Source organism: Lepisosteus platostomus, chromosome 4 (genome assembly GCF_059453375.1).
Source record: "Lepisosteus platostomus isolate fLepPlt1 chromosome 4, fLepPlt1.hap1, whole genome shotgun sequence".
In the NCBI taxonomy this organism is placed as follows: Eukaryota; Metazoa; Chordata; class Actinopteri; order Semionotiformes; family Lepisosteidae; genus Lepisosteus; species Lepisosteus platostomus.
This window is the reverse complement of record NC_142614.1, coordinates 38,574,735-38,589,595: the sequence shown is the minus strand read 5'-3', so window position 1 is coordinate 38,589,595 and position 14,861 is coordinate 38,574,735. Positions and strand designations below refer to the sequence as shown.

Sequence of the window (14,861 nt, the reverse complement as noted above, 5' to 3'; positions counted from 1 at the left end):
TTATCGCCCTACTCCCCACCTCGCAACCTCTGCTCTTCAAATTCTGCCCTCCTTACTGTCCCCCAAGCCCGTCTTCATTGTATGGGTGACAGGGCCTTCTACTGCTATGCCCCCAAGCTTTGGAACTCTTTGCCCAAGGATATTAGAGAGTCATCTTCTCTAAACTCCTTCAAATCCAGACTCAAAACCTTCTTCTTCAGAAAAGCCTTTACTTAACTGGTTCCATTCTTCACCCCTCTGCTCTTCTTAATACCACCTTCCACGGTCTCCTCTATTGTTATTGTTGTATTGTTGTAAATATAATTGTGTCCTATCTTGTGAAATCTTCTTAATTATTGTTGTAGTCTTCTTATTTATTGTTATTGTCATCCTGTAAAGCGCTTTGAGAAGTCACCTTTAAAGGCGCTATATAAAATAAAGTTTTTTATTATTATTATTATTATTATTATTATTATTATTATTATTATTATTATTACATGCAAGAAAGCCATCAAACATCACACAGTTGAAGGAGTTCTGTAAGGAGGAGTGGGCAAATTTTTTTCCAAGTCCGATATAGGAGACCGATAGACAATTACAAGAAACGCCTACAAGAAGTGATTTCTGCCAAAGCTATTGAAGCTAGGGGTGTACTTATTTTTGCCAAAGCAGACAATTTCATTTCTGACTTTTTTTGTTGAATAAATGATTGGAAAGAATAATTTTAATTGTTATTTGTTAAATTAGATCACCTTTATCCATCAATATTGTTGAAATGAAGACCAAATACCCATACATAGAAATATGATGAAAAACACACCTTTACATGGGGTGTACTAACTTTTTCATAGCATTGTATCTAAGCAATGATAGTGTAGGCAACAGGGTAAAAAGAATACTAATACTGAGTTTCAAAGTAAAACAAGATTTTTCAAAACAAAGCCACACTGACCACATCATTTAAACACTGTGAGATTACTTATGTCAGTTTTTTTGTCTAGAATATTATAATAACCATTCTTCCTTCATAAAAAAATAGAAGCATATTCTGATACAGATTCTTTCACTTAATTGTTTAAACATTCAACATTGTACCTAATACCTTGACTACAGAAAAGCACATTAATAAACTGAAGGTACATTAAGAATATTAGGCATAAGGTACAATTTTGAAAGGTAAGCCATAAAAACAGTGATAAATTCCCTTCAACTTGCCATGGTAAGACCTGCTGACAATGAGTTTAAGAATTACATAAATTTGTGGCTTCAGAATATTCTTTTAATTGGAAAAAAGAAAAGTACATAAGTGCTAGCTTCTCTACATCTATCTGGTCTTCCAAATAGGACTATGGCACATAAATGAAAAAAGTGTGAAAATTGATTTGTATGAATGAAAACACTTACCCTTACTTATTTTGTGTTAACCCATATGTATTAAAAATAGTAATTGCACTTACCTTAGCCACAAATGTAACTTAAAATACAGAGAATTATTACAAAAGTGATTATGCAATGACTTCAGGCTAAAGAAGAATAATATACAGATTTACTTAATATACACTCTATATACAGTAGTGTGCACTAAAAACTTCCTCTAGCCATTTTTAAAATAAAAATGCCATTGATCCTGAATGAAAGGTTACTTACAGGCTTGCATATCAGAGCCTGACATTCAATAATGTAGCATATTGTTTCACCATTCCTACAAGAGCACTTGGAGCAGGGTCTGGGCTGCCACTCCATCCCATCCTTGTACTCCTGACCTTCAAAGGAGCAAGACACTGTAGGAGAAACAATAAGTAATGAGAACAGTTATCAGAGTGATAGACTTTACCACAGGTCAGTTCCATTAACAGAGCTATAACTGTGTGACCACAAAATTGGAATTAGCTAATTCGATCATCAAACAAATCTGCCCCACTCCAGGAAATGGAATCAAACATGAAATCTTAGGTCAGGACACCTTCATCTCTAGAAATCCAAAAAGAGAAGTGGTGGTTATTGGAGACTCTATTGTCTGGAACACTCCTACTGACAAGTTTGCTGTTTTTCTGAGGTAACTGATATCATCCATAGAGTTAACAGGCACCAACTTGTTAACCCAGTTGTTGTTGTCCTGGTAGAAACAATTTACATTAGATTAAAGAGCACACTTTCAATCCAGAACAAATTTAGACTTAAAGATAAACTTGGTAAGAAACTGAAGAACTTACTTCAGTAACATGTTTATGTTAAGTTTCTAGTGGAATATCAAGTTGATTTTTCTTTTTAGCCTAAAAATCTATCATACCTTCTCACTTGCGGATTCTCTGTCTGGCTCAGTGACAGTTGTAATCTTTACTTTAACCTCCCTAGTGGTATGGTGTAAAAAACCTTCTACTGTTATGCATCAGTATAATTTATATCTTATTTCATTTTTTTTAATTACACCATGACTAACAAATGTAAAAATCTCAGGCAGTGGTTTTCAACCTGTGGGCTGTGGCTCCTTACTGCAGGGGGGCCATCAAATGATTGCTGTAATTGTAAGTCATAAATATATAACATAACATAATTATATTAATAACAAAAGTATTTTATAGATATTATAGCTTAGCATGCTGCTTGACCTCCATTTAGTGTCCCTATATGTGATATGACAAGAAAGCTCATGCAGAATGTAGTATAACTGCCTAATTACCCTTCATATCAAGGATAAGTGGCTTTCGTTAGGTTCTCGTTTGAGGAAAGACACACAGGAAGGCCCATCTACAAACAAACTGCTTCAGTGTCTCCTACTGATAAATCCAAACCCAAAATCCAATACAGCAGTGAGTACCTAGCTCTAGGTTTTACATGCATGGGAACTGAAAAGGAGCCGCTGCCGCTGTGTGTTGTGTGTTCCGAAGTGTTAGCAAATTCTTCAAGGTAAAGCAGTGATAATTTTTCACATCCAAAGTAAAACAGAAGCCACAATAAAGGAACTGGAAATGTGCACCAAACATATCAACCACTCAAACTACAACTCCTTTGAAAATTTGTCAGACTTTCTAACAAAAGAACAAAAGCAGCTACCAGCCTCTAACACAAAGTTAATTACAGAGCACCTGCAAAGTTTGAGGACCCAACTGCGCGACTACTTCCCAGCTCCAGATGTACGGTTCAGCAGGATTGAAAATCATTTTGTAAACCAATGTGAAGTGGCCCTCGCCAGTTTGAGCGCAAAGGAGCAAGACGGCCTTGAGGTCCTATCCTGCCACAATGCTTTAAAATTGATTTTTTCAAAGAAATTCTTAAATTTTTGGCTTCATGTTACTTCGGAGTATCCTAAATGTTCAGACAAAGCAGTGAGATTTTTGATGCCGTTTCCAACAGCGTATCTTTGTGAAACTGGATTTTCTGCGCTGGTGGCAGTAAAGACCAAACACAGGAGTAAGCTTAATGTTGAGCCAGACCTCTTGCAACTTTCTTCTCTGTAGCACGACATCCAGCATTTGGTATGTGTCAAACAGCACCAGCCCTCTCACTAAGTGAGCCAGAAAGAAGGTGCATGTGTTTACTGCCAGGCTAGTTGTAGGCTATTGAGTGACTGTGTATTCATGTGTCCACTGGAAAATCTATGTGTTGAATATAAACAGATGGGGAGTTAACATCTACTTCTGTTTTATAATTGTTCTGATTATTGTGCACACTTTTGTTTCTTAACGTCTTCATACGTTCATTGGCACACAAGGCTACCCCGCACTTCTGGAAAAATGTTCAGTTCATTTTGATTCAGCCCGTTCTGTTTTGTTTTTGACAAGGCTCACGATAAAGAAAGAAAGAGCTGTACTGGTGCCTTAGTTTTTACAATTTGTTTTTCTTTTAATTTATTTTATATATATATTTTATGAGGTGCTGATTGGACTCCTTCTGTAATCAATAAATGGTCTTTGTAAAGCCATGTTTGTAGCTTGTATATGAGTATTTTTTCTGATTACCGGTGTCGATTAGGATACTGCTGAGGTATAGCGCTAGCCCGTTTTAAAACAGTGAGGACGGCCTGATCCTTGTATGGACCGCATACGTTTTTATGTTCGGTCATGAGGACTGCGAGCTGCAATAGGTTGGGAAACTCTGATCTAAGGTATACAGCTAACCAAGACACTGAAAATTGCAAGACCATTAGGATTATCAGGCACCAGCAGGTATCCTTTACTAAGCAGGGCTCAGAGAAACAGACAGAGCCTGAATGACAGACACAAACAGACCCAGCTGAATGGTAAGAAACAGTGCTTTTATTTACATGGTGAAGTACACCACCTACAAAAAGAAGCCTAGCTTTCTTTCAAGCTCTAACTAGTCTAATTGCTCTCAATTAATAAATGGGCAGAAAAGCTACTTTCAAGTATCAAAAACCAAACCTGTTTAAAAAATCATATTCAAAATTCACCCAAGTTCCATTGGTTCCATGGTGTGTCACTAAATTCCTTTAAAAAAAATTAAAGACACCAAATATCCCTCTCAGCATGCTGAAACTGATCATTAAGAAATGAAAGATATATTGTTCCACCCAGATCCTGCCGAAAACAGGGTGTCCCTTCAACCTTAGCAGCTGGACAAGGAGTTATCTGGTTAAATGGTTCGAAATGCCACTGGGAGGACAACTGTGACGTCGAAAGAGTTATAGACTGCAATGGTATAAGATGGGGGAGAAAATGACACATGATGAGTAGCATTATGTTTAGAATGGTGCCAATGATGTCTGACCACAAGCACCATAGACTGAAGTGTGCAATGAGAATCTGCATTGACAATGTTTTATGTAATGTAAAATAAGATAATTTAAATAATAAGTATTTTTTTTATTTCAACTGTTAATGATTTATTGGGTTGTGTCACCATAAAAGTCTTCTGCCTAGGAGCAGGAAACTACAGGCTCTATTCCTATAAGAGATCACTGTAGGAGATCAAACATTTTTTTACTACAAAAATGTACTTCAAATGCTCCTAAGTAGGACACTTTAAAAGTACATTTAAAAGCAAGCGACAGATTGCTGTTTGCTTTTGTGGTAACTGATTCATCCATTGAGTCTGAAGATGAGGCACGTTGTGAAAAGAATAACACTAAAATGCCTTACATAAACATACTTTAATGGAAGTGTATCTGGTAGTACTTGTATATTGTAAAACCTTCCATAAATGAACGTTAGAAAATCATCCATAAAGTATACTGGCTGCTGATTTCTACTGAATGGAGGAGAATATGCATTGTGATCATGTCTAAATAAAAGCTGGAAAGGGTGATATACACATTTACTGTATTATATGCAACTTGTTTAGTCAACCCAGTAAAATTGCAAATAGCCCAATGAGGAATAATAAACATGAAAAATGAATTTAATATCAAGTTTTGATTTAGCACTTTAACATCCTAAATTTTAATTTGCCTTAATTTGTAGACTGAATTTTAGTTTAAGCTTCAAAGAGCTAAAGTTTTCACTACCTTTTGTTTCTTGTCCTACAACTGTTATTATTGATCACTGAATTATTGTACTTGAAATGTACATTCACCCTTTCTTGAACGTCTATGACAGGCAGAGATAGTGCTGTCTCTGGTGCAATCTTTTGCAGCTGACATTTCACTGTTTTAAACGAATAAGAAATTAGATTGCTCATAAATCTAATCACTTATTCTACATAAACAGTGTAATTGCTCTCTGAAAATGCTGTTTTTCTTGTTGTTTTGGAGACCTTGAGATGTCAGAAAGGATTTATTTTCTCTGTGTATTTCTGTGTGCGACTTTCCTACATTGCTTTGTCGAGATTTTAACTTTATATTTAGGCTCACATTTCAACTATAAATCGTACACTAATTACTAGGAGTAAATACTGATGTTTTGCTCCCTCTTACCACAAAAATATATATGTATTGTAGCTGGGATTAACTTTTTGTAAGTGTCTCTATCTACTGTGATTTGGACATGGAACGGTTAAAGATGGTGATCTTCCCGCCTCCATAACTAAAATGCCAAATAGGAGTGGCTTAAGCGATATACACAGTCATGTAACTGATAGTTTGAAGTAGCCTATCGTGTAGATTTCGCTTTGTTGCTGATTCGAAACTCAGCCCCAAAGTCATGTGACTGATTTTCGCCCTGTTTTGTTGGTTAAACGCAATGATCACAAGCACCACCATGGTAACTGGGATGTGTAGTTTTTAATTCAGTTTGAATTATAACTGTACGTACTGTCTTCACATTTGACCAGGGCTTTAACGAGAGGGCGCACCAAAAATTTTCGGTGCCGTTGTCTCCACTTCAAAGGTACCCCCGGTCCTGGAAGAATTCAACCTCAGAACGTTTGCCCAGCGTATTAATAGAGATAAGCTCTCTATTAAAGCTCAGATAAAAGATCAAACAGCAATATCTCATACATCTGTGATCTGTTATGTGGTTGAGTGTGAATTGTGGCGCTCTAGCAGGCTAGCTGGTGTCTGTGTGGTTCGTGCCAGCTGGCTGTGCCGAAAAATAAAACCCGGTTTAACAACTCTTAAGCATACTGTAGTTTTTGTTAGACCAATAGACATGCAATACACTTCCTCGTGATCATCTTAGAATCTTTGAGTAAGCTGCAAGTTTTAAAAAAAATTTAATTATACATTTTAAACACTTCCGTACAGATACAGTACAATCACATTCTCCTGTCTTCCCGTGGTGTAAAACAAATTAGCAGGTGAATGAGATAACAATGCGATGCCCACACTAGGGTAAAGTTAGCTTGAAGTTCGAAAATGATATTGGCACGCCTATAGCTTTTTCACGAAACCTCCTACAGTTACGAAAACACCTGCTGTGTGCACAAAGTACATTGTGACCGTTTTCACAGCCTTCACTATGTCGTTTTTAAGCCTTTTATTTAACCATGCTAGTATATTCGTTTTTTCATATCTTCGGAAGGGAAACACAGAAAGCCTTCAAACCAAATGCATTTTAAAGACCACGACTTGTGAAAATGTTCACAGCCTCCACATAAAACTATCAGTGAGCTAATTATCTTTTTTTAAACCTCCGGTTTTTCATCGATGCGTAATTATGCACTAACTGGAACCCGAGGGGATCGCTGTGTACATATGCTCACAATGCGAGAAATACTGCTCAATATGGCTTCGTGCGAAAAACCTGTATATCACCATAGGAAACATAACAGCGTAGCCTCCAATTACCCAGACTGTAAGCACAGGAATAAAGCTTTGTTTGATTTCTGAAACCCTTTCCTTATCTCCTGTTTTCATTCAGGTAAGAGTCAACTATATACACGATACTGCTGACAGCAGGAAAATTCCTATACTTTATTCCTATACAGCATCATAAAAACAGCACCCATGGTTCAAACTGATTTTTTTTACACAGAAGACTGACACAGCTGTGCGTTGTGAATCTGTCTTTCTAAGAAAACATGTGTCCGTGGGGGAAGGTGGAGTGTCTCTTTCATTGGAAGACTTGCCCTGTTCTACTTTGAAAATACCTGTGAAACCAGTTTGTTTACAAACAATGTAGGCACAGAGACTCAGACAGTGTAGTGAAATTCGGCACAGGCAGCACTCCCGGTGGGGTTAGAGGGGGGGAGAGAGAGAGAGATGCGAAAACCGCACAGCGCCAGGCGAATGCATAATATTAATGTAGGGCTTTCGGGCTCACGTGGATTTGCGCCCTACACCCTGCCGTACCGCTGTGTACATACAGTATGAACATGTTGTGATATTTAGAAATATAAAAAATGTCAATATAATGGCAATAATATTTGCTATTTTAGTTTTTCAAAGAAATGTTTATTTGTTAAAATAAACTGTCACGAAACCTCCTACAGCTGTCATGGCGACAGCTGGGTTTGAACACCCGACCTCATGGTTATAAATCAGTCACTTAAGCTATCACGCCACCAAGGCAAGTCATGTGACAACTACTGAAACAGCCATACACATATCAATAGTGCAACAGTACATGGATATAGATATTTATTTAGATACGTGACTCCACATTATATTTCCTATTAATCAAATTCTAAAAGTATGCTTTTGTTTACTGCGATAATGAACATATTCGCAGAAAAGGTTGAAACAATCACTTTTCACAAAGTATATAAAAGTACAATAATATGGTCAGAAGGAGCACGTTTCCGAAATAACCACATGTAAGAAGATGCTTAAAATGTTTAGGGAGAAATGGAATACTGGTGTGTATTTTTCTTTAAACTACCAAGACCAGCAATAAACACATTACATAATATGTTTCTGTTCCTAAATTAATATAGTTTATGAGCATGTGAAAGGCATGGTGAATCGTAGATTCTCAAGACTTACTTTGTATGATTGGAAATGAATACGTGATCGAGTTTACAGCTTGTCCACGGTCATTTATTATTAATACTATTAGTTATATCTTCGGTAAAGACTTTGATGCATAAAATATTTCTGCATAATTGAAATATTTATGATAAAGGTGGTAGGTTGTGTACTTTTGTCCAACTTAGCAATCCTGCTTTCATAAAATATACCAACTTTTTAATGTATAATGATTAAAATGCTGTAATACACAGTTTAAATTTAAAAGTCTGAATAGTATACAACTTAAATTCTTAATTGAATAAAGATTGTCTCTCAGCAGTGATCTGGATTCGAAACCGATTGTTTTCTGGTGACAGCTCAAATGCTGTACATGAGAGGTTAAACTTTATTAGCTCCACCTGGCGGTTTTACAAGGTGATTCTGGATACTATTAACATAATCTTATTTGCATACGGTAGGGCACGGTATGACATGACATACGTGTTATGACACATTTTAATGCGACACGCCCACCGCGTTGTACCGCAGCATACCCCGCTCATTTTGATTGGCTGCATCTGTACAAGCCTCACTGGCTGCACAAGGAGGCCCAGTGCCCTGTTTATTGACATTACACTGTTGTGTCCATTTTTGTTTCTTATATCTTTATATTGACTAATGACACAGAATAAACCTTTGCATGTTAAAATGTATCTGTCTTCAATGCTGGTATTACTAGCATATTCCCCGCACACACTAAAGTTATAATTATTGAAAATATTTAATTTTCATATATTCAGGATTGTCGGGTGCAAAAATGCAATTTCTTCAGGATTAACAGAGAAAATATATATTAAGAAAAAAATGTCTCACCTCCATTTCGCACACATTTAGGGCAGCAGTCTCCTGAGGATATGAGTTGAGTTTCTTCTCTCCCACAATGAAGAAGAGGACAGGACTTTGGGCTACACTCAACTTTTCCGTGAGAACACAAACACACTGTGCACTTGGAGATGGACCACTGACTATCATGCTGTGACAAAGTCAAAAAGGGAAACAGCAGATGCTTCCTTTACTGATGTGCTAAAAACATTCTATTTTCTTTACATTACAAACTCAGTTGACAACTGCATCATATCATTTTGAGATCTTTTAACACATAATGCTTCACACTGCATTCCTTTTTTTAATTTTATATTTTACAATTGTCCAAAGATAAAAAACAGGATATGCACCCACAAAAAAGATTCCCCTTAACCGCTCCACCACACCCCCTCCAAATAAAGCAGTTTACATAAATAATAATACATAATCAAAACATCCGCAAAAAATATATTCATATATACATTTCATTTCATATTTATATTTCTTAAAGAATGTCCTTTGTTTTTGAACGATCAAACTTAATTTACTTTAATAAAATAATCATTTAATTAAACAATTATTATCTTTATCTTTCATTATTTCACATAATATCACTTCGCACAATATTACTCATTCTAATTTTCTTCAATTTTCAAAAAGCTTATTCTGATTCCTTAATCTATCCATTCTATTTTAAAGACTTCACTAATTGTTTTGGTCTGTTTACTGATATGAGGTGCTTGGGGTTTAAGCACCTCAAATCAAATTAAGCATTTTTTATTAGCTTTAAAATGTTTTTTTCTTAATATTCTAATGAGACACTTATCTATTTCAGGAAACAAGATATGTGGAGTTCTTCCATGAAGTTCACTGGGCATAGAGTTGACATTTAAAAATAATCCTTTGAAAACAGGGCAGGTATATAAAATATGTGTATGAGGAGCTTTAGTCACACAATTTATCCAACAAGCAGTTTGTTTTTGTTCTATTATATTTAGTTTGTATTATAGGTGTTTTAAAAAATCTAATCTGAATATTTTGTGCATATTCCCTCTAAAACCAAGAATTAGCTGTCTTAAAAGTATTCTGAGAAATATCATTCCCAACATGTGATTCTACTTGTAACTCATTTTCCCATTTGGCAATAACTTTTAATTTATCCTACTTTTAATTTATCTCCCAACAAATGACTTAATTGACCCAACACATTCTTAACATGTAACTTATCATATGTATTTGCTATAGACTGAATCAAAGGATGAATTTCATTAAATGTTTTCTTAATACTCTTCTTTGTAATCTTTGTAATATAACTTCTAATTTGCAAATATTTTAAAAACAGAGACTTTAGGAGGTTATATCTTTTACATAAATTCTCAAATGAATCTACCCCTTTATCGGGAATTATTTGATGATACCTAATCAGTCCTCTATCTGCCCATAACTTCAAAGTATCATGTAAAAAGTATTTCGTTTAAGATCTGGGTTAGTCTTTATTTCCCTTAAATATATTAAATCCTGTTTTATCTGCTTATTTTTACAGACAGTAACCTATACTTATACAGTATTCTGAATACATTTTTTTTCAAAATAGTTATAATATTAAATAATAAATATGTTTTAAAGAGTTATCTAATAAAAGACTAATATAATCTTACAGTGTTCCATTAACTCTTACTCTAGCTCTGAGTGCACTATATATAATTTGAAGCCAACTGAAAACAGTCAAAGTTAAATTTTCTGCAAGTCTCAAATATAGATGGCCATAAAACCCTATCAAAGGCTTTCTCCTCATCTTAACAGTAACAGTAACAGTAATACTTGCTCCTTTCTTTTTTGAGAATGCTCAATCACATTAAATGTATGTCTAACGTTATCACTTAAAAGTCTATTTGGTACAAAACCTGACTGATCAATACATCAATAATAACATGTTAGAGATATCAGACTTTTTAAAGTAATGATAAAAAGCTATGTCAATTTTATATTATTTCTCTCTGTTATTATCATATGTTAAGAAGAGCATTCATCTTACCCCATAGATCTGTCCTTCATATTGACAAAACCCTTGGGTCTGTAGGTCACACTCAGGGCAACATTTATTTGGAGGCACTCTGAGCTGTTCCCCCTAAGCATCAGAAAAAAAAGGTCTTGGGTGAGACTGTTCAAAATACGACAATGAACCCATTCATTTGCTAACTACTTCAATTTGGGGCCACAGGGGAACCAAAGCCTATCCCAGGGAGCAACAGGCACAAAGCAGCATACACTCTGGACCGGACAGTCCACTGCAGGGCACACACAGACATGCATACTCTCACACCAGGGACAATTTTCACAGAAGTCAATTAACCTAACAGTATAGTTTATTTGTCACTCACATGTACAAGTGCAATGAAATGCTTATTTGCATGAATGCTCAGATACAAAGACATTAAGGAAATAGCAACAGTAACAACAACAAAGTTAAATAACATAAAACTTAAAAAAACAAGTCAGACAGGCAGTGTCAGAAGAGAAACAAACATCAGTGTGAGTCAATGGTAGTGGCAAAGTTCAGTAATCTGACAGATTGTGGGAAGGAACTGTCTCTGAATCTGGAGGTACATGCCTTTATGCTCCTATAATGCTTACCAGAGGAAAGGGGATAGAAAAGTGAGAAACCAGAACTGTTATCCTTAGCAAGACTTTCAGCCTTCCTGAGACAGCAAGTGTTAAAAATATTCACAATGGAGGGGAGCTGTTCTCCAATAATGGACCGGGCTCACTTGATCACCCCCTGTAATGCCTTTCAGTCAAACTACGAGCTGCTGAGAAACCACACTGTAATACCATGTGTTGAACACTCTCAATAGCGTACCTGTAAAATGTAGTAAGAATAGTTGAAGATAGACCAAATTTTCAACTGTCTGAGGAAGTAAAGGCACTATTGAGCCTTCTTTGTAGCTCATTAATAGATCATTATTAGGAAAAGTAATTGAAATTAAAAAACCTACAACACTCTGGTTGCATAAGTGTACACCCTGCAATTTCAATAAGGGTGTGTATACTTTTTCTATCCACTATATGCTGTGACCACGTTTAATATTTAGTAATGAAGGTACCCAGGAACTTGAAGCTGCTAACTATCTCTACAGCCAACCTATTGATGAATAAGGGTGTGGTCCCCAGCCTGCTTTCTAAAATCCACAACCAAGTTTTTCCAATGCTGAGGGCAAAGCTCCACCAGGTTCCTGTCCTCATCCTTGTAGGCCATTTCATTATTACTGGTGATTCAACTAATGATGGAAGTGTCATCAGTATATTTGTAGATGGAGTTGGAGCTGTGGCCACACAATCTTGGGTAAACAAGAAAGACAGCAGGGAGCTAAGCACACAAGGTCCCGGGGGGCCCCTACAGATCCAGCCATTCAGAATGCACGGCAGATAATGCAGTACATTGCAGTGCGCGTGCTGCGGGATACTGCACCTTTTTAAAAAATGTTTTAATGACTGCACTACTTTGTAAAACTGCCAGGTGGAGCGGTGAAGCTTAACATAGCGCATGGAAGCATTTGGGCTTTCTCTAGAAAATGCCTGGTTTCAAATCCCAGTCAATGCTGGGGGACAATCTTTTTCCAATTATAGAATTTAAGTTGTATAGTGATTAGACTTTAATTAATTTTAAACTATGTATACAGTATTTTAAATTAATTTAAAAAAGAGAATAGTGATTTTTTACAAAAAGAACATTACTCAGTTCAAAATATGAAAAATAGTTTTATTATTCTAGTGTGACTTGTTGTGAACCGATGTGCTTCTTTAAGGCTTATATCCGCATTGAGATAATCTATATTGTGCCTTAATGAAAATGTTAGCAATGAGTAATCAGGATAATTTAACTTTAAATTTTGATTATGAAAAATATACTTTACACATACTGTACTGTAGTGGCTTAAAGCCATACGGTCTCATACATAATATATACCTAATGTACTTACAGTAGATGGTAGTGGAATCGTGTAACTAAAGAAATTTCAGCAGTTAAAAATATCACTTGTGGATATTTTGGAAACATTTTGAAAATTCTAAAAAGTACACAGGTTTTTACTGAAATAATAACAGCAGTTCAGTTGTAAAATTCTTATTTAAAATTAATTTCCTATTAATATCCTAAATTAAGTTAATTTAAACATGCACAGTAGAGAGATTAAACTAGCAATCATTTCACTAACATTTAATGCACCACAAGTGGCACCTGTCGATCATTTTGGCCAGTGAATCACATGGCATGGTAAAGTGCAGCATCTGTATCGCATTACAGGTTTTACCACACATTCAGAATGACTACATCAGTATATTTACAGTCAGCATGGAAGAAAGCTTTTCATCGACCCTCAAAGCCTGTGGTCTACCAGTCAGAAAATCCAGAATCCTGGAGCAGAGATTCTGGTGATATCAAGATCATTAAGCTTGATGAGTTGTCTTAATGGAAATACAATGTTAAATGCAGAGCTGTAGACAATGAATAGCACTCTGACGTTTGTGTCTATCATCCAAATGAAACAAGGCAGCATGAAGAGTCACAAGACTCGGGTACCATTAAGTTTATATGCCTGATGACCAGCCTTTCATAGGATTTCATTATGGTAGATCTGAGCGCAACTAGCCTGTAATCATTAAAACAGGTTGCAGTATTTTTCTTCGGCACTGGTATAATGGTGGTTTTCCTTAAATCACACAGGAAGGGCAGATTGTAAAACATTGTAAAAGCGAAAGATTTAAAATATACGTAAAAACTGCAGAGGACTTAAGGACCCATCAGGAATGCTGCCTAGGCCGGTTCACCCATCTGAAAGTTGCCCTGACTTCAGCCTGACATACGATAGGTGGAGAATCTGTCAACCTGAACGGCTGAGTCATGAGTATTGCGGGTCAACCAGGTCTCTGTGAGAATAGCAGAGAATATAGCAATCCTTGACACCTTGTTGATGACTTAACCTTCCTCTTAGCTCATGCCTCCTGTTCTCCACAAATTACACATTGGCCAAGAGAACACTAGGCCACGAGTATTCGTCCAGTAGCCGTGGCATTTCAGTCTCACTTGAAGGTCTCCCCATCTATGGTGCTTCTGTGTCTGTCTCATTCGCCAGAGTGAGTCAGGAGGGAGGTCCGTACGCAGAGGCACCCATGAGAGTTTATTTAGATTAGATTCAAATAGGATATATCTGTTTTTAAGTCAATGATTCTCGATCTAATCTCCACAAGCACTCGTTGATCATAAATAATTGCTGAAAAGGTAGACTAGATAACAAAAAGCCTACATGAAACAGACAAAGACATACAGACAAGGGGCAACATGCAAAGTGTCGCCACTCTCCAATACCATGTTGACAATGTTAACAGTAGGTCTATGGATTTCGTTAGGAAACTGGAGCACGTGGCGATCACAGGGAGAACATACAAACTCAGTGCAGACAGCACCCAAGTCCAGTTTTAAACCCATGGCCCCAACTCCCCAACCACTGTGCCACCTACCACAAAGATATATTGTTTTTAAAATATAAGAACAAAAAATATAGGATACACCTGAAGAAGGCTCCACAGTGATTTTTTTCTACTCTTTTCAGCATGGAATAAACCTCCAAGCATTTCATTTTGAGCCGAAGACCCTCACACCTGAAGAAGGCTTCACAGCCGAAACGTTGTGTTTTCTCTCTTCTCTTTTCAGCATGGAATAAACCTTGAACTACTT

The 14,861-nt window shown here is 36.4% G+C and overlaps 1 protein-coding gene across 2 annotated transcripts in view; it reads right to left on the bottom strand.

Moving 5' to 3' along the window:
• Positions 1-14,861, bottom strand: part of fras1 (Fraser extracellular matrix complex subunit 1) — a 367,570-nt gene that overhangs the window by 258,602 nt on the left and 94,107 nt on the right. For both annotated transcript variants that reach the window (XR_015935951.1, XM_088629471.1), the window contains exons 4-6: positions 11,163-11,255; positions 9,137-9,296; positions 1,627-1,760 (exon numbers count right to left, since the gene is read on the bottom strand). Coding sequence is in view for 1 of the 2 variants with exons in the window: in XM_088629471.1 (XP_088485597.1) it covers positions 1,627-1,760; positions 9,137-9,296; positions 11,163-11,255 (387 nt within the window). In the remaining variant the exon portion in view is untranslated. The remainder of the gene's footprint in view (positions 1-1,626; positions 1,761-9,136; positions 9,297-11,162; positions 11,256-14,861) is intronic.